This window comes from Gavia stellata, chromosome 3 (genome assembly GCF_030936135.1).
Source record: "Gavia stellata isolate bGavSte3 chromosome 3, bGavSte3.hap2, whole genome shotgun sequence".
NCBI lineage: Eukaryota > Metazoa > Chordata > Aves > Gaviiformes > Gaviidae > Gavia > Gavia stellata.
The window spans coordinates 24,396,813-24,418,033 of NC_082596.1; the positions used below are offsets into that span (position 1 = coordinate 24,396,813).

Genomic DNA, 21,221 nt, shown 5'->3' on the forward strand with positions numbered 1-21,221 from the left:
TAACAGAAAGGGGCAGGGGAGGTCTGAGAAAGATCCAAAACAGGGACAATTCTTTGGTTACTACTTCTACTGTGAACAAATATTTCTGTATTTGCAACAGCTAATTGTTGAGTGCTGCATTCATCACTGCAATTAAAAACTTGTGAATAAGAAAAGAATGATGGATGGAAAGATGATGAATTTGGCTATGATTCTTTCAAGAAACAGCTTATGCTGTTTTTTATTAGTATATTAGCTACCTATCTTAATTTCAGGTTGTATGGGATATGTATGGACTTGTAGCCTACTGAAACATGCATTTGGGCTAATAGAAAATAAACAAGTAAGACTATGTAACCTGACAAATAGGGATGGAGGGGATAGGGTGAAATACACCAGTAGAGGACAGAAAATGGGTGAAGGCTTTAGATGACATCATCTGGAAAATAGTTCAGATGTTTAACTTGCCTTGAATTTCAAAAGCATGCATCTTGTGTTCACTAGTGTATATGATTTCTCTTCTAGAGCCATAATCCTCACAGAGATTATGTGAAGAAAAAGTAAGTGTTTGAAAGTACCTATTAAGTTATTCAGGGAAGATAGAAAATAACTGCACTTTGTATTCTTAACTACCTCCAATGTAGAGTTATTAGACAGGAACATTCTTTAAGGTAAATTTAAGCAAAATTATTATTTGTGTAGAAATTGATTTTTCCTAAAAGTCTAGCCTTACTCTGAAGCTTATGGAGGAGTACTTTGTACAGAAAATAGTTGGTAATGACCTCAGTGGCCATATCTGATTGAAGACTCTAAGATTTACTGACTTGCAGTAAGATATGTTATCCATGCATGCCTACATGGACAGCAGCAGACCAAGATGAGTGTTGGTTTGTATTTCATTTCTTTTTCAAAGAGGAGTTCTTGTATTTTCCACTTTTAAACACTAGTATGACAAATAGATGCTCTCTTGCCAAAAATCTCCAGGTGGTAAGTGATGGACACCAGGAAATGGATTTGCCAGACTAAGAAATAAACTCCTTGAGAACTCACCTGTTCTATCACTGATCAGCAGTAAAACTAGCTATCATTTCTATTGGAAAGACTTTTACCAGAATATTAAAAATTCTTTTAAGAATGAGGAAATATGGTCCATTTATTAACATTGCACCTATAATCTTAGGTGCATCACTGAACAAAATCCGGACATTAACTGCACTTCACTCATATTTGCATTTCTTTTCCTAGCACTTCTGTTCCTGTTCTCCATGTGCAGGTATTATATCTTCTTGTAAGAATTTGGCATATATTAATTTTGAAAAAGTGAATAATTATGAAAAGGCAGCAACATTCTTTGCCCCTCAGGTAATTTATCAAACACCACATATGTGTCCATATTTTAAACCTGTCAAGCAGATCAAAGCAATATTCTTTGCAATAATAGACTATACTTTATGAAGAAGTCAGTACAATAGGTCTACTGTACATCAAAGATGAATTTATAAAAAAGTATAAAGCTAGGGCTTATAGTAAGTAAAAACATAGCACTGGAGACCTGGCATGAAACTCTTCACAGAATATTAAAACACTTAAAGAAAAAAAAAATATTTACCCATAAATCATCACTTCTTTATTATTTTTGTCTACACTGATCTTTACATTGTCCTATAAACCACCAAATATAGTCCATTTGGAAATCACACCTTTAAAGTTTAAACAAGGGGTTGTTACTTTGATGACTGTCTATATTTATGTAACCAAAGCATAAACCAGAGAACCACAATCTATTTTATTTTTGAGGCAGGAGACAATTATTAATCCTTCTATTTAACAAGAACTTCCAGTGAAATCAAGATTCCTAACAAAGATTAATGATGTTTATAGTTGCTCAACAATCCTCAGGATTTATCTAGTCAAATATTTGGAAAAGAGTGAAGTTTTTTCACATCTTAAATGCTGCTTATTTTCCCAATTTTCCCACTCTTCTACTTCAATACACATGAAAAACATTTTTCCAATGAGATTCAAAGCCAGTCTATATCCAGTGTATTTTCTCTTTATTCTTCCAGCTTTAAAACATAGTTAGCTATTTCAAATATGGTTTCCAGACAAAAGGGAAAAGAGGTAACACAGACTGCCACTCTGACACTTGGGCATTAACAGCAATTACTGAATTTCTGAAGTCATAGATTGTAATTTTGAAACAAGAAATAAGATGCACTTTTTAATTGGAAAAGAATTACTTATTGGAAAAGTTGATGAATTACTACAGTGGATTCTCTATCACTGAATTATTTTATTATTTTTAGAAAAATTATTTATGGAACAGATAATCATTTAAAAACCTCTCTAATTAAAAATCTCTCCTCTAAAGATGAATTAATTGCAGGAAATCTTACGATCTGAGGTAATTCAAATCACAGTGATCTCCACTGTCACCTTAATCAAAGATTCTATAAAACTCTGAATTATCAAAAACCCCCTAATAATAGAAAAGCTAGCACACCTGTCAGCTTTCCAAAGGACATCCTCTTTATTTCCCAAGTCAGTTTTAATGCCATTTCTTTCAGCCTTAGGACTAACTATTTGTCTCATTCACGCTGGAGGGAAGGGATGACATTCAGATGGACCTTGACAGCCTTGAGAGGTGGGCCCCTGCGAACCTCACAAAGTTCAACAATGCCAAGTGCAAGGTCCTACATGTGGGTCAGGGCAATCCCAAGCACAAATACAGGCTGGGTGGAAAATGGAGTCAAAGCAGCGCTGAGAAGGAAGACTTGGGAGTGTTCGTTGATGAGAAGCTCAACATGAACTGGCAGTGTGCGCTTGCAGCCCAGAAAGCCTGGGCTGCATCAAAAGAAGCATGACGAGCAGGTTGAGGGAGGTGATTCTCCCCCTCTACTCTGCTCTCATGAGAAGAGAAGGCACCGAGAAGACCTTAGAGCAGCCTTCCAGTACCTGAAGGGGGCCTACAAGGAAGATGGAGAGGGACTTTTTACAAGGGCATGTAGTGATAGCACAAGGGCTAATGGCTTTAAGCTGAAAGAGGGTAGATTTAGATTAGATGTAAGGAAGAAATTCTTCACCATGAGGGTGGTGAGGCACTGGAACAGGTTACCCAGAGAAGTTGTGGATGCCCCAACCCTGGAAGCATTCCAGGCCACGTTGGATGGGGCTTTAAGCAACCTGGACTAGTGGAAGGTGTCCCTGCCCATGGCAGAGGGGTTGGAACTAGATGATCTTTAAGGTCGCTTCCAACCTAAACCATTCTGTGATTCTATGATTAAGCCTAACTGTATGGCTTATTTGTCTGAAATTGCATCCCTATCTATTTTCCAATTAATACTTTTAATTTCATTTTGGCAATTTATCTGTTTTCATTAAAGTTTGTTAAATCTCCTAATTTACTTAAGTTCATAAATCAGTAAGAATTCCAGTCATTCATTCTACCTTAAACAGTGACCGAAATTGAACAAATCCAGTATCAATACCAATCTTTCAAAGCCCACTTGATGCCTCCAACAAAAGCCATGTGCACTGATGATTAGATAATCCCTTAATCAAGTTAGACTAATTGATATTGATGAAACAGTGTCAGTCCATGTACCCATGCTTGGAAAAAATTAGGAGCACGTGGATCGGCTTCAGTTGCTGAATTAATTATTGGTTACTTATTTAATAGGCGCCTGGTATGATCTAATATCATTCTAACCTGCAATGCTAAACTGTTGAAAGGAGACAGTTAAGAACAGCTCTTGGCACTTGGAAGATTATAGTAGGCTAATCAGTAAATTAAACAGAACTCTAACAATCCTTATTATTTTGCTTATACAGTCATAATAAAATATTCCAGAAATTCAGCAATGCCAAAACTTCAACTCTTCTAATTTCACTCATAGAGCAACTACAACTTACAACTACATTTTGTTCTTTTGTTGAAGGCACTTCTACAGAATTCTGTTTTTAATTGTAATGATCTGAAAAAAACCTAACAACCGTCAGTATTATATCTTCTAGCCTTACTAAATAATTTTTTTGTGTTAGTAGAATCAGAGATTAATCCACCTAGTTGAATTCACACTGAGAAGAAAAAACATTTTGTGAGAAGACATAGTCTGACTAACTGAATAACTGCAGTTTACTGGATTAAGGTATCTCTGTGGGTTTTGAGACCCATGTACAGATTGTACTCAATTATAAACATATTTAAAGGAAAATGCAGACATACTATAAAAGTTGTAATTCTAATCACCGAGAGAAGCTGGCAGCAAAGAGCCTACTTTTATCTGAATACTTACAGACAGAGATAGTTTTATTTCCTGCACTATTAAATGTTCTTTGTAACTTTTTATTAATTATATTTACTTTTAAAACTCTTCAGATGTCTTTGCAAAAAGCACATAAGATCCTGAGTACTGTCAAATCAAAACATGCCAAATTGTTGTCCAGCTTTGTCAGATAATCCAGCAGAACTAGGAGAGCTCTTCCCTTTTAAGCCTGAAAGCTGAATTTATAATTTTGCTCTTCAAGTCTGCATTGAAGAACTGATCGCAACAGATTTCTAGTAATAACAAAAGCAAATAAATGAAAAGACATAGAAATATTTTAATACTGGCCGCATTTGAGGGTCAATATTCATTTTTATACATTGTAAAAACGGAGGTAAAATTGAAAAGGAATCCAAGAGATCCTCTCTAGCAGATATCAAGTAGTACCCAAGTTTTTAAAAACAAGAAAAAACAGTATGGTCACTTATGCTAGGGAAGTTTTGCTGACTACAATAAAAAATAATTTCAGGCTGTGACTTCTGCTCTATTTCCTTATTTCAGAATGTCTTTAAAAAACAGGACCTAGATTTTTCAGGTTTGTGAAGTTATTGGTAGGAACGTAAAGTTATTAGGCACAGAAAGACTTATAATTTTCTGTTTGCATGCTTTTTAAGGGGAGAAAATTAATTTGGTGGTCCTACTTTGCACCGAAGAGGACCTAATGATGTAGAAATATCATTAATATAGCAATATACATTACCAGAATATAATTGCCCTAATTGGAGTGGTAATACAGCTAATTTCTCTTCCCATTTGCTCCAAGTACCAGCGCACTTTATCAAGAGTAAGATAAACCTCAAATAATCTATACTAGTAGCTTCTAGTCATGTTTTCAAACACTGATAGATTATAGAAATACCTATTATTAAAGACAGGCATACTCTAAATTACAGATATATACTGACTCTCACAAAAGATTATAAAGTACTTAGAACACGTACAAGGCATGTATTATATGTTACCTAGCACACATCACCATGGATTAAAGTATAGTTAATTTATATCCAGAGTGACATCCAGACAGTAACTGTTAAAAGTATTTTGTACTGAAAACTTATCCATTGTAATACTGCTGATTCGTACTTATTTGCTACAAGTCAACAAGAATATGGGGAAAAGGCAACCATTGCATTCTCCCACTACTCACAGCCAGACATGTAATGACATTCCCATAAGTTATTTATTCCTATAAATAATGAGCTGCACATGTGCTTTTTTTGTGTTGGACTGAATGCTAAGTGGATTATTGCCTTTCCAACAAGTTCTTAATTTTATCTGAAACCCAGATTTAGACCATCATGCTGCCACAGGAGGCTGGGGGAGGAAAAGCACAAATACAAATTACCTCTTAGTCTAAAACCTTAAAAAACCCACTACAATTTCTTCCCTGACTCCAAAGATCAAATGTTTATCAACACATCAAAACAGGCAGTTGCAATCTCAGGGTATTTCCAGCCTTAATTACTTGATTGTTTAAAACCCCATCCATAAGTTTATCATAATCAAGTATGGATTATTATTATAATTCATCATCTGAAATGTTACACTTCACATTCATATATGTACCTATAGTCCTGGGCTACAGGCAGGGACCAAAAAAAATCCATTTACTATAACCATGATATTTTAAAAAGATAAATTACTTGTATCCCATTAGATTTACTGCTAGATTTTTACTACTAGTACCTTTAGACAAAAATTAATTATATAGTTTTAAGATTTTCCAGCTTGACTTACAAACAGAAATTACTTTGTTTTTCAATGCAATGTCCACTACTAAATGAACCCATACACTTGGAGAACCCTACATTTCTCTATAAAACATTAATTATGTTGGCTGAACAGCATGGATGAGTGTGCATTTATGTAAGATTTATGTAAGAAAATCAATTCTATTTTCAGTGTGTGAGACACATGTGTAATATTCATGGTACCTAATGCAAAACATCAAAAGAAAAAATGTTTTCCTTCCAGTGACTGGTGTCAAGCAGGTCATATCCCTTTATGGTACTAAACATCTGTCGGGCGTGAATTAATTTCAGTGGCATAGGTTTTCTTAATGAGTGATGTGCCAAAATTGTGATACAATGTGGATAGTCACCTGCTTTCAATCTGCTTAAAACCAGTCCCTTGGAAAACTTTCCATCCCTTTCCTCAGTATATCCTCATTTACACATTAAAAAAGGCAAATGAAATATTAATTATGTAACAGCGAGAATTCAACTTGGAATCACAGAATCACTAAGGTTGGAAAAGACCTTTAAGATCATCAAGTCCAACCATCAACCCAACACCACCATGCCCACTAAACCATGTCCCGAAGTGCCTCGTCCACACGTTCCTAGAATGCCTCCAGGGATGGTGACTCCACCACCTCCCTGGGCAGCCCGTTCCAATGCTTCATCACTCTCTCAGTAAAGAAATTTTTCCTAATATCCAGTCTAAACCTCCCCTGGCGCAACTTGAGGCCATTTCCTCTTGTCCTGTCATCACTTGGGAGAAGAGGCCAACACCCACCTCTCTGCAACCCCCTTTCAGGTAGTTGTAGAGAGCAATAAGGTCTCCCCTCAGCCTCCTCTTCTCCAGACTGAACAACCCCAGCTCCCTCAGCCGCTCCTCACAAGACCTGTGCTCCAGACCCCTCACCAGCTTTGTCGCCCTTCTCTGGACACGCTCCAGCACCTCAATATCCTTCTTGTAGTGAGGGGCCCAAAACTGAACACAGTATTCGTGGTGCGGCCTCACCAGCGCCGAGTACAGGGGCACGATCACCTCCCTACTCCTGCTGGCCACACTATTTCTGATACAGGCCAGGATGCCGTTGGCCTTCTTGGCCACCTGGGCACACTGCTGGCGCATCTTCAGCCGGCTGTCGACCAACACCCCCAGGTCCTTTTCTGTGGGGCAGCTTTCCAGCCACTCGTCCCCAAGCCTATAGCGTTGCATGGGGTTGTTGTGACCCAAGTGCAGGACCCGCCACTTGGCCTTGTTGAACCTCATCCAATTGGCCTGGGCCCATCCATCCAGCCTGTCCAGATCCCTCTGCAGAGCCTTCCTCTACCCTTGAGCAGATCAACACTCCCGCCCAACTTGGTGTCGTCTGCAAACTTGCTGAGGATGCACTGGATCCCCTCATCCAGACCACCAATAAAGATATTAAACAAGACCGGCCCCAAAACTGAGCCCTGGGGGACTCCGCTTGTGACCGGCCGCCAGCTGGATTTCACCCCATTCACCACAACTCTCTGGGCTCAGCCATCCAGCCAGTTTTTTACCCAGCGAAGAGTGCACCTGTCTAAGCCACGAGTCGCCAGCTTCTCCAGGAGAATATTGTGGGAGACAGTGTCAAAGGCTTTACTAAAGTCCAGGTAGACAACATCCACAGCCTTTCCCTCATCCACTAGGCCGGTCACCTGGTCATAGAAGGAGTTGGTCAAGCAAGACCTGCCTTTCATGAACCTGTGCTGGCTGGGCCTGATCCCTTGGTTGCCCTGCACGTGCCCTGTGAGTGCACTCAAGATCAACCTCTCCATAATCCTCCCCAGCACTGAGGTCAGGCTGATAGGCCTGGAGTTCCCCAGATCCTCCTTCTGGCCCTTCTTGTAGATGGGTGTCACATTGGCAAGCCTCCAGTCATCTGGGACCTCCCCTGTTAACCAGCACTGTTGATAAATGACGGAGAGCGGCTTGGCAAGCTCCTCCGCCAGCTCCCTCAGCACCCTTGGGTGGATGCCATCAGGCCCCATAGACTTGTGAGTGTCCAGGTGACATAGCAGGTTGTTAACTGCTTCCTCCTGGATCATGGGGAGTTTATTTTGCTCTCCATCCTTGTATTCCAGCTCAGGGAGCTGAATACCCTGAGGATACCTGGTCTGGCTATTAAAGACTGAGGCAAAGAAGACATTAAGTACGTAAGCCTTTTCCTCATCCTTGGTGACAATGTTCCCTCCAGCATCCAGTAAAGGATGGAAATTCTACTTGGCTCTCTTTTTGTTGTTAATGTATTTTTAAAACATGTTTCGTTATCCCTTACAACCGTGCCCAGATTGAGCTCTAGATGGGCTTTTGCCTTTCTAATTCCATCTCTGCATGACCTAACGAGATCCTTGTCCTCTTCTTCAGTTGCCTGCCCCTTTTTCCAAAGATGATAAACTCTCCTTTTTTTCCTGAGTCCCAGCAAAAGCTCCTTGTTCATCCAGGCCAGTTGTCTTCCCCGCCAGCTCTTCTTACAGCACATGGGTACTGCCTGCTCCTGTGCCTTTAAGATTTCCTTCTTGAATAATAGGGACAGGAATATTCACAAATGTCAGTTTTGTCACCGCCATTTTTTTTAAAAAAAATATGCTAAACTTGCTTGCATAAAGGATACTTCATTTTTTTCCTTTAAAAGTAAAGAACAAACAAGCTCTCCAATTCCTGCTGTTGAAGAGCCACAAATGGCTGTTCAAGTCGGCCATTCAAAGACGGCTTTCTTTTCAATAAAACAGGTTAAATACTTATGAAAAATCTCTCTAGGCATAAGCCCCAGTCATGTGCAGAGAGGAGGTGCTGAGAAACCTGATGGTTCTCTGAAGTTCATTCATAGCTGAGGCCTCAGGGCCCAATGAATAAATGTATCAGCAGTAGGCTCTCTTCTCACAAATAATTACATTACTGACAAGTAATTACATTACTTGTGAGAAGTAATTACAAGATAATTCTAATTGTGAGAAGTATTATTACAAGAGAATTCATTAACTATTGATAATTTGTCCCTGTTTATCCAGGGTAATATAAACTAGATAAAGCACAGAATGCTTCTAACGTGTTTCTAAGTTGCAGTGAAAATGTTTGCAATTTAACTCAAAACTGCATAGTTTATAACTAACAAAAAATAATGAGCAAATCTAAAAAAAAACCACCCTGAAAATTCATCATGGAAACAGGAATGGCTGTATTATTGCTAAGATGATTAATTTCAGAGGGGAGAGGAAAAGAGGAGGAATAGCCATATTGTCAGCTGACTGAGCTGAACTTCAACTGAGATTTTAAAACGCTGGGGTTGTTTATTTTACAGTTTTGACAGTTCTGATCTGTCATGTCTCTTGCTGTTTTGACTGTTTTGGACTTAAGAGCAAGATACATGACAAATTAGAACTGTATCATGCAACAAGCTCACCACAGGTAAGTGTGTCTCTGATTTCAAACCTGCTCCCCGTTTTGATGGGTTTTCTCATCAGATTTGGAATACTGTATACAGAGAGTACATTGTAAAATTGTGGCTTTAGGTAATTGAGAGAAAAGTCTGTTCTGCAGATAAAAGATTCACACTATTGATAAGCAATGCTTACAGTGCAACATCACTGTGCCAACATATAAATCCATGTGTGCCTGCCTGTGTTTTAAATACTGGGTGCAATTCTGGACTGAGGGTCCAATTCTGGTCTGGACCACGCCCCACTTATTCCTCAAAAACAGACATTGTAAAACTCCAAAAGAGCCAGAACAGGTTAAAAATAACTAATGGAATGGAACAGTTTGTAGGGAACAATCCTAGTTGAAAAAACACTAGGATTCTTCAACCTGGAAGAAAAGAGACACTGAAAACAGGGTATGATCCAAGCACGCAAGATAAAATGGCCCAGTGGTGACTAAGAAAAGGCAGGGGTGGGGTGTTGTTCCCACTGCATATAGTTAGCGGTGGAACTCCTTCCCACAGGTTATTGTACATGATTAAGGTTTAGATTAATTTCAAAGGCAACTGGACAAATCCATGAGAAAAAAAACCACTGAAGATTAGCAAGTACATAGTAATCACCACTATCTCTGCAAGTGCCTGAGCTGCAAATACTACATTATAGCTGGGAAAAATATTGTAGGGATGTATAATTAATGTACCTGTTCTTATACTGTTTCCAAGTCATATGCTAATGTAGGGCTAAATAAATGAGCCTCAGTTTAAGCCAACAGGGCTGTTTCTGTATCATGTGCCTCACATATCAACTATATTTATCTAGTCATGTCAATCATATTTATCTAGTAATGGGTCTGAAATCTTTGTATTAATTCCTTTCTACATTCTGTGCAGTAAGTTCAAAAATATTGATGAATTTGTCACAGGAAGTACTTCTGAAAATTTAGGGTATATACAAAAAGAAAAACCTAAGCTAGAAATTTATAACGGTGCTTTCTAAACTTAACAAAACAAACAAAAAAACCCCAGGATAATATGGTACAAAAGGAATAAATATGCCATCCCTTCCAAAAGGTGATCCAGCGAAGACCCAACAGGTCTTGAACAAAAGCAAATCTGCCAGTGAAACTATCAAGCACCAAAGAAAATCTTCAGATCTGTTTCTTTACTATAGCCTTTTAAGTTAAGAAAAAAACCTGTAGAAGGTATCACGGTATTCTGAAGAATTTTTCCTCCTGTATGAGAAACAGGACAAGTCTTCAAATAATTTCAGAAGATATAAAGCTGCATTTATCCTTGCTTTTATTACTTAATTTCTAAAACAGGACTCTGCACAATGAAAAAAATGGAGAACTGCATATGAATATCATGAGTGAGTCAGGTCAAGACTACTGGAAGTTAAGACACTTATGTGTGGATTTCTGGAACAAAGTAGACTGTAGGAGACCAAGAAGAAAGAGTGGAGTCAGGAGACTGGGAGAAGGAAAGAATGTTATATTAGCTTTATGACTTAAGGGTGGGGTTTTTTCTGTGGGATACTGGGCAGAATACATACATAGATCAAAGAGCATCCCCATCTCTGGCTTTCTTAATGATGTGGTTCATCCCTGCCCCCTTAAAATATGTTTTTAATTTTGTTAAAAAGTATAAATATTTAACTTGCTGGAAAACACTGGTTTCAAAAATAGTCATGTGTTATTCTTTATACATGGTTGTTTTTAAAGTAGACTTAATATGATGATTACTTGATATTAATGAATAACAAAACTAATTACTGTTGGTAAATCCACATGCCCCAGGTAGTCTTAATACACTGAAGTTCCTCTTTATCTAATAAAAAGACATTTACCTGCTTAATGATTTTTAGGCTTCAGAGAAAGCAATTCACTAATTTTTGCCATTTTAACTAAGTGTGGCTTATTTTTTGAAATCCAGGGCAGATGAACAGAATTTACTGAACTCAAAATCACGTAAATTAGAAAATTGATAGGGGGCTGTTATGATCAGTTAGAGATTATAACATTAGAACCAGTTAAATCATAAAACCACAGCAGGCAGTCGTCTTCTGATATGATAAATCAGTGAAATAACCCCAGCTCAACATCTTTTTTTCTCGTCCCTTGGCAATGTTGTACGCCAAAGAAGATTTTTCCTAACATCCAAACTTGAATGTTTCCTTTCATTTTTAATTATACACTCCTTGTATATCTCTATAATCCTTTATACAACTCTAGATGATTCTACTTCCGGCTTGATATTTGCACTTCTCAAATATTTGTGGCTTCACAGCTCCAAAACATTCATTTTGTAGCCAAGGTGTATGCATTTGACTCTTATGATCCACCCCCCGCCCCATAAATCATACCCAGAATCCCAAAATATTTTGTTGTCTTTCTTTGGGATACTATTTAGCTTCAAAGCGCTGCTTGCTGGAAGAGCTTTCATCAGCCCACTTAGCTGGCACCCTTGAGTGCTCACCTTGCTGGAGAAAGAATCATCAGGGAGGCCTACAGAAAGAGTGCTAGAGAGAAGCAGACAAAGAGGCAAGTTTCATATATTCATAGTTTTTACTTGGACATTTACTGCAAGCAGTAGAAACTATTGGCTCTGAAAAAATGCAAAGCATTGCTAATTATCAAAAAGATGAAACAGCTAAGCGACAAAGCTAAGATGAACAAAGCAAAGCTTCTGACTGACATGCTTTGCCCTTCCTCAGAATCCATAAAGCAGGTATCTATCAGATTACCTGACCACCTTCTGTGATAAAATGGCTGGATCTGTGGACAAGGGTAGAGCAGTGGATGTCATTTACCTCAACTTTGGCAAGGCTTTTAACACTTCCACAATATTCTTGAATCCAAGTTTGGACATTACAGTCTGGATGGGTGAACTACCAGATGGATAAAAAAACCTAGTTGAATGATTGAGCTCAGATGGTACTGATTAATGGAAAGTAGTGAATATGTGCAAGGGCAGGGCTGCTATCCACAGGGACCTAGACAGGGTAGATGAATGAACCAAACAGGAACTTCAGGATGTTAAACGAGGAGAAATGTGAAGTTCTGTACCTGGGCAGGAAGAACCTCAGCAATGATATAAGCTGGTTGCAGACCAGTCCTGGTGGACATGAGCCAGTGATGTGTCTGGGCAGTAAAGATGGCCAGCAGCATTTTGGACTGTATTGGCAGATGCATGGTCAGTAGATTGAGGGAAGTAATTATTGCCCTTTACTCAGCACTCGTGAGATCACATCTGGAATACTGTCTCCAGTTTTGGTCCTCATAGTACAAGAAAAATATCAACTGAGTTCAACAGAGGACAACCAAGATGGTTGCAAAAGCAAGACAGCAGTATCAGAAGATGACAAAAAGTTTAATCAGATGGCATCCATGGGCATGTGTACAACTACCTGATTGCAGTGCATAGAGAAGTTGATGCAGACTCTTCTCAGAGATGCCCAGTGTGCTGGTTTTGGCCGGGATAGAGTTAATTTTCTTCATAGTAGCTAATATGGGGCCATGTTTTGGATTTGTGCTGAAAACAGTGTTGATAATACAGGGATGTTTTAGTTACTGCTAAGCAGTGCTTACACAGAGTCAAGGCCTTTTCTGCTCCTCACACCGCCCCACCAGCGAGTAGGCTGGGGGTGCACAAGAACTTGGGAGGGGACACAGCCGGGACAGCTGACCCCAACTGACCAAAGGGATATTCCAGACCATATGATGTCATGCTCAGCATATAAACTAGGGGGAAAGCTGTCTGGGGAACTGCTGCTTGGGCTGGGCATTGGTCGGAGGGTGGTGAGCAATTGTTTTCATTTGCATCTCTTGTCTTTCTTGTTTGTTGTTGTTGTTGTTATTTTCCTTTTCATTACTATTATTATTATTATTATTATATTTTATTTCACTTATTAAACTGTTCTTATCTCAACCCACAAGCTTTCTCACTTTTACTTTTCCTATTCTCTCCCCCATCCCACTGGGGCAGGGAAGGAGTGAGCGAGCGGCTGTGTGGGGCTTAGTTGCCAGCTGAGCTTAAACCACAACGCCCAGTACTAGGATAAGAAGCAATGGACACAAGTGGGAACACAAGAAACTCCAATTAGATATTAGGATTTTTAATTTTTTTTAAAACAATTTGGGTGGTCAGCTAGGCTCCCCAGAAAGGTTGTGTAATTTCTGTCTTTGGAGGTATTCAAGACTTGATTGAAGCCCTAGAGCAACCTGATCTAATTAGACCTGCTGTGAGCAGGGGCCTGGACTATATGAACTCCGTAGCTCCCTTCCAACCTAAATTATTCCATGATTCTACCCTACCTTAAGCTTTGTATGCTAAAAAGCAAATCAACTGTAACTATAAGCATATGCCTAACTGTGTTTGAACAGACACTAACAGGAAACAAATACAATGAGATGAATATACAATTCATCACTACTGACTTTTCCTTTAAAATAAGACCTCATACTGTAACAATGGCTTCCTGAAAACAGGTTAAACACCACATCTTTAAATGTGGTTGAACAGCTTGCCTGCAGGAAAGATACACAATTGAGATTTTTATCTTAATTAGTAATAATGGCAGTGCCTAAAGGAAAGCCAAGCAAATACACTCATTGCCTTAAGTCACTGCCATACAAAATCCCATTCATAATCTGAGTTGCAATCTAACTTTCCTTTTGTCTCTCAACTGGGGTGCTTTCCCTAAACCTTTTCACTAAATCTGAACAATGATTTTGTGTATTCTATAAGCTGGATTGTTTTTTCTTTAAAAAGACTAAATCCCTACTAGCAACACAGAATTTTCAGCTGGACACCTTCAGAAACAAGATTTTTTTGCAACTTTCAGTAGTCCATGGTCACATCTGTAAAAATTCAAATGCATTTCTAGGAGTCCTTTCTATATTTCATCTGCAGTGCCTTTAAAGTGGCACCAATGCATAAAAAATGTGAAGAATTTACCATTCTTGTTCTTTTACTACTTTTAGGCAACTCTTGAATCCTACAGCTTCTTTTACAGTTCATTTTTCAGTACTGAAGTACACTTTTTCACAGATACAGTCTTGCCAAAGATTTTGTTGAGTATCTCAATCTTTTCATTATTCTAGCAGAAAAAAGGACAATCAATAAAACAAATTTCATTTACAGTCAGTTATCTCAAGAAATTCAAGGCATTCCTTTATCCCCTTTCCTATTCAGAGAATGCCTGTGTGCACTGTTTTTACATACTTTTGTTTATTGTGTGGTTGGTTATTGATTCATGAGTCCCAGATGAGAAGCATTGTATGTGGATAGGTTCTAAAAACCCTTGAAAATAACTGAACAAGTACTTAATGCAAACAGTTCAGTGGTGTAAATTCATGTACAAATACCAAAATAATATTTATTTAAAAATGTGTAAAAATGTTCTACTCCTTTCAACTTAAAAAAAAAATAAAAAATCACTGCCATGCTATCTTGGGACAGCTTTGGAAGACAGGTTTCATACATTCTGATTTGGAAATGCAAATTTCCTTGGTTTCTCCATTCCATTTTGTACTTTCCCATGGGGAATATAGTTTCTTCTGTTTCTTCCTACTCTTCTGTTAATCATGCTTAAGCATCTAATAGAAATATTCGTGAAAATCCTCAAATGCTACAAACCAGAAGCTCTAAATCTGCAAAGCAAATACGCACTGTGGGGAAAAAAACATCTTAAAGTTATTTTCTCTGAATTGCCTTGCTGAGTAAGACTGTGTTGAATGCAAATGCAAGAGCAACACTGAAGCAGGAGAAACAGAGCACAGGTTCTGTGTATACTATGAACTGCATAATAGGCTAGGTAATTTGCAATACTTTAGTAAAGCCTTTGGAGGATGGATAACTTCAGCTTAATTTTTCTCTTAGAATATCGGACAGAACATATCCAAAGGTGTTTGAGGAACTAACCAGTGCCACTGCTGGGATTCTCCTTATCATATGTGAAAGGACATGTTGTCTGGGAGAGTCTCTGATGGTGGAAAATTGTAAATTTTATGCCCATCTTCAAAAAGAGCAAGGAGGAGGATTCAAGGAACCTACCTGAATAGTCAGCCTCATTGTAGACACTGGGAAGGTGACAGAACACATTTTCAGAGAAGCCAATTACAGGCACTTGAAGGACAAAAATGTTTTTGGGAACAAACAACACATATTTACCAAAAGGCAAATCATGCCTTACCACAATCTGATTGCCTCCTATGATGAGATGATTGATTCTGTGGATAGAGTACTGGATGCCATTTGCTTTGACCTTTGCAAAAGTTTGGACAGAGTCTTCCACAGCAGACTTGTATCCAAACTGTTGGATCCAAGTGTGAACTGAATGGGTGGACTACAAGGTGGGTAAAAACCACACTGGACCACTAAAATCAGAGAGTAATGGCCACTGTTGCAAAGTGTAGCTGAGCTCTAGTTAGAGTGACACTCCTCAAGGTTTGATGATGTTTAATGTCTTTTTTAAAGACTTTGGCAATGATACAAAACATACCCAAAGAAATTTCTCAGATGAGACCAAACTGGGGGGAGTTGTTGATACACTGAGGGGTAAGGCTGACATTCAGAGGGACACTGACAAAATGGAGGAATGGTTTAACAGAAACCTCATGAAGGTCAAAAGGTAAACACAAAGTCCTGCACTTGAGATGGAAAAATCCCAAACCAAATACAGGCTGGAGGCCAACTGCTACAGAGCAGCTTTGCAGAAAAGAACCCAAGGGTCCTGGTGGACAACAAATTGAACATGTGATAGCAGCATGCCCCTGTAGTGTTGAAGGCTAAGCATTTACTGGGCAGCATTAACAACAGGATAGCCAGCAGATAAGATGAGATTATTTCCTTTTATTAGATACTTGTGAGGCCACATCTAGAGTACTGTCTCTAGCTTTGAGCTCAATAATAGAAGAAAAAGATTGACAAACTTGAGTGGGCAGAGGTACATCAAGAGGCTTAACAGGTTAAAGCACAGGATTTATGAGGAGAGTGTGAGAGAAATTGTTTTTTTCAGATTGAAAACAAGATGGCTAAGGATGGTGGTGGCGTACCAAATTACTGTTTCTAGTTACCTGAAGCAGGATTATAGAGAAGATGAAGTCAGACTGTTCTTGGAGATGTATAGTGAAATGTTGAAAGGCAATGATTAAACGATGTATCAAGCACAATTCTGAATGGATATAAAGACAAAAACTTGCCAGAGCGAGCGTAGTTAGGCAAAGGACAATTACCCAGAGGGGCAGTGCAACCTCCTTCCTTGGAGATAAAGAAAGATTTAACTGAACAATGCACTGAAAAGCCTGATCTAGCTTTGACATTAGTGTTCTTCTGAGCAAAAGAATGTTCTCCAGAGGCATCTTCCAACGTAAATTATGTTTTGATTCTTGCAATGAAATAATTAGAGGGTGTGAAGTATGAATAGCCATGTGCAGGCTCCAGACTTCATTCACTGAGATGAAAACAGCAGCATACAATGTGTATTATGTTTCCCTCTGCTGACTAAAGGAGAAACATGAGAATAATAAATGTCCATATATTAGAGGGTAGGGTGGCTTCATATAGGCACATGAGACGACAGAACACTGAAGAAAGAACTGGACGAAAAGTAACCAACTATTGGATTTTACATTTTTAGTATAATGAATCAAGATACAGTTCTACAACTTACTAAAGAGAAGACAAACACCACCTTGAACCAGAAATACTCCATTACTCATTACAGGAGACCTCAATAATGCAAGGGAGGTATCATTGAAGAATAAATAGGTATCTTGGGATGTAGTCAACAAAAAACTTTCTGGAATGATGTAGTAAATTGTTTTTTTAAGTTTGTACAGTCCATATCAGTCATGCAGTACTTCTGCAAAGCGCCATCTCAAAATTAAAATTCTTGGCACCCATTCAAATCTTCTGATTCTATCCATTCCACTGACAATGGGAAAACAGTGCTCCACAAATTATTTATGGAAGATTTCCCATATATACTTATTTATAATGTTCACCTCCAAAAGAGGCCCTGCATCTGCTAAGTATCCAAGGAAAAGGAAGATACACTGCATTTCTTTTCTCCACCTTTCATGTTTCAACATGGTAATGAAACAATGCCCTTTATTTCCCTCTATCTTTGGGAAGGGATAAAGGAGGGGGGGATGATGTGATGCCTAGATTAGCAGGATACAGACAACTTCTGGGGTTTTGACAGGGTGAGGAGAGAGGAATGTAAGTAGTTTGGCTGCTCTAGATCATTCCCCACTTCCACCCAGACTCACATGCATGCTGAATCTGTGACGTTCAGGAAAGGAAGGAGAAAAGTTTCTTCAGCTCTCCCATTAGCTAGATTCTTGGAAAGGAAGAGTTGATTGTGTCTTGCTCTTTAACTCTCTCCCTAAGTCTTGTTCTTATTTGCGAAGATTTCCCAATGAATCCAACAACTATTCCAGTGGAATTAGTGCCTTGTCACATATTATCTTCTACTGTCTTTAAAAGATGCTGTCAGCCTGACTAGATTCCTGGTTTTGAAGATAAGAAATACATATTTTTTCTTACGGCAAAGTTTTCACTTTTCTTTCTCCTATCTTTTTTTGTATCAGCCCAGAAGTTTAATAATTTAAACATACAAGTCTGTCACAGTTAGTGACTGGCCTTTAATGCAAACTGAGGTATCAACTTCCACAAATAAAGAAGAATGACAAATTCAAGACACAGTTGCTGAACACTGTAAAATTCCAGAAAAAAGGAGAGATTAGCTGTTCAGAAGATGAAGGACCCTTCATGATGTACACCCATCACCATTCTTACTGAAGAAGTATGAGAATATTCAGAGGTGGATTGAATCTTAGGGACTTGAGTGAAGACAGTTAATGTGAGTAGTGGTTATCAGGCACAGCAAAAATTTTATAGTTTACTGGCTTTAGTGAAGCAGACAGTGTAGTATGTGAATTCATAAGATGCCAAAGCTTCAATAAAAGTTAAAATTAAATGGCAAACAACCTCAAAAACCTACTTCAAAATTGATTTCCTTCATCATTTACATAAGATAATTCTCCTTGTTCATAAGACATTGCAGAATCACCTCAGTCTAATTTACTGAATAATATTCTTGTTAAAATAACACATCGTATTGTTAGAACAACATTAGACTGCATTTTAAAGCTGACCAAATAAACAATAATAATACATGTATTTCATTTACCTATATAATTTTGTCTAGATGATGCAAACACCTGATCAGAGCTATGGTACTCTAAAAAAAAACCAACCAACCAAACAAACAAAAAAACCAGCTGCAAACCAGGGAACAACCTACCTCAGCAGTGCTACTGGAAGGTTCCAGTCCAACCATATTGGCTTGCACCAGCTGCTGAAGAAGTTGTACTTGAGCCACATTGAGGAAGAAATCCAGGTTTGTTGTCACATTCACCTCCAAAGAATGACCACACACCAAAATTTCCTGTGGAGAAATTAAGGGAAAATACTAGATGACAGCTACTGGGGAAATAATTTTCAGCTTCTATATAACTGTATTATGATTCTCTGCTGTAATCAATGCTTCAACATTGTATATAGTATTAATTAGGTCTTTTTAGGAGAAAGTGGTGTCTCAGTCTTCTAAACAAGGATGGGGCTTATTCTTTGCTTTGCTTTTAACAGTGTAACTATTAAGACAAATTTTGCAAGAAAAGTATCTCGTGTGTGAGGTCTTGATTCCATCTCTTGGTAGTATCAAACAGTGGACTGTCAGATTTTGTTTTTTATTTCCTGGCAATGACTACAATTATCCTTTCCTTCCAAGAAAAGGATGTACTTTCTTTTTTTTTATTAAACATAAACTCTGCTTGATTTATAATGAAATCACGCATGGGAACTCACTGATAACCAACCTATTTAATTTCTCTTTGCCTGTACACCATTGTTAATACCTTGGCAAAGCTAGCTGGATGGCCACTGTTTTATTGGTGTTATCCAGCACAAAAAAAGCTCTTCATCACTGTTGGCAAGTGATAAAAAGATCAAAACCAGAACCAACGCAGAAGGGTTGCTTAGTAAGTAGAAGTACTGCCCCTTCTCATGAGAAGGTTGCACAATGTTCAAGCTTTTCACAATCTAAACTAGACCTCTCCCTTCATCAGTGAATGTCACCCAGGGAATAGATAACAAGAAGAAAACACTGAAATTCTTGAACATAAGCATTAGTAAAGCTCACTTTTTTTTTTTTAAATTTAGTAACTTCTATGCATCCTATCCACCCCTTAAGCTTTCTACTTCTTTTTTACAGTAAATAATTTTCTATCTGCCCTTGAGATAATGCTTTACACAAAATAGGAAGCTGTCAATTTTTTCTTTTTATACCCATTAGCTATTATTTTCCAACAATGTACACCTATTGCACGTTGCAATATGCACCTAATACCCTTTACGCTCCTGTATCAGTTTTGCTCTTCCCAGGAGGTAGCTGTTATGAGAAATACTCCTTGTGAGCTGACAAAAACTTTCTGATATTTCCCCTACATAAAATGTTTTAAATTCTTGAGCTACAAACTAATGCCAAAAAGGGAGGCAATACCTTTTGTGTGTAACATTCTTCACAGACTAATCATTAACAAGCTGACCCACAGACTGGTAGAAGTGATTTGTTAAATCTGGAATACCTTGAAGTACCCACAGTAATGGTTAGGGGAGCGGATGCTTTGTGGAAATTTGAGGGCTTGAAAATCTGTCTAAAAGAACTCAGCTCAACTTTCTTCTTACAAATAGTGTATAGATTGCATTTTCAGGCTTCTTTATGGGAAGCTTGTGAATACAATGTTTTGTAATGTTGTACTATAGCACCTCTTCTCAACACCTTTCCATCAGAAATCTTTTAAAAATATTGCTGGAAATCATTAAAGGATTCTCATTTTCTGAATTGCAAACAGGCTTATCTACCTCTGGCCAGGCTGCCTTTAATATCAAATGCTATACTCAAATACTTTCTCCAGCAGAGAAAGAACATTACAGCTAGTGATTAAGACTTTTTCTTTTTTCTTCAGTTGGCGGTCTCTGTATTTGAAAACACATGGACACTTAAAATGGCAGAACAGTAAAATATTAAGATTATCCACATATTAAAAGTTATGCTATTTCTGTTCACGTTTTGTACTAACCTCTGGGTGTAAATTCTCTGCAGCATCAATTTTTGTAAAAATAATTGCAGGTGCTGCTGTTATTCGAACTGTGAAATCTGTTAAAATTGGAGTTAAAATTGCTCTTCTCTCCTGATGCCGTTTTATGCTAAAAAAAAAAGATTAAATCACATTATAAATTGTTGAGGGGAAAAAACTCCTATTCTTCTTTACATCTAGCACGTAGCACAAAACTGCTTCAATACCAGTTTAGCATTTGATTGCTTCCTCAATAAGCATTAAATATCATCATTATAAATTGTGTTAATTCCAATCCTAAAGGCAGACTTCCACCTTCATTTCACAGAAGAAGTATGTCTAAATATTTGACTCTTCAACCCATCTCCAGACAGACAAGTTTGACATGGCATTGCTTCTTCTACTGTTTAACGAACTATACAAAATCATTTGAACAAAGATAAAAACTTTATTATCAGTATTTTTCAAATTTGCCTGAGGATGCCTTTCACTTTACGAATAGCTATCCTGAAGCCTGGGTAATATTTGAATTCCTGCATTAAAATTCGGGTTTGAAGAAATTCTGCACACAACAAAACTGACACAAAAATCAAAGAC

The 21,221-nt window shown here is 38.1% G+C and overlaps 1 protein-coding gene across 1 annotated transcript in view; it reads right to left on the reverse strand.

The window, feature by feature from the left end:
• The window catches only part of VPS13B (vacuolar protein sorting 13 homolog B), a 490,950-nt gene that overhangs the window by 142,461 nt on the left and 327,268 nt on the right, over positions 1-21,221 (reverse strand). Inside the window, exons 31-32 of the mRNA XM_059815701.1 lie at positions 20,628-20,754; positions 18,791-18,934 (exon numbers count right to left, since the gene is read on the reverse strand). Of these exons, the coding sequence (XP_059671684.1) occupies positions 18,791-18,934; positions 20,628-20,754 (271 nt within the window). The remainder of the gene's footprint in view (positions 1-18,790; positions 18,935-20,627; positions 20,755-21,221) is intronic.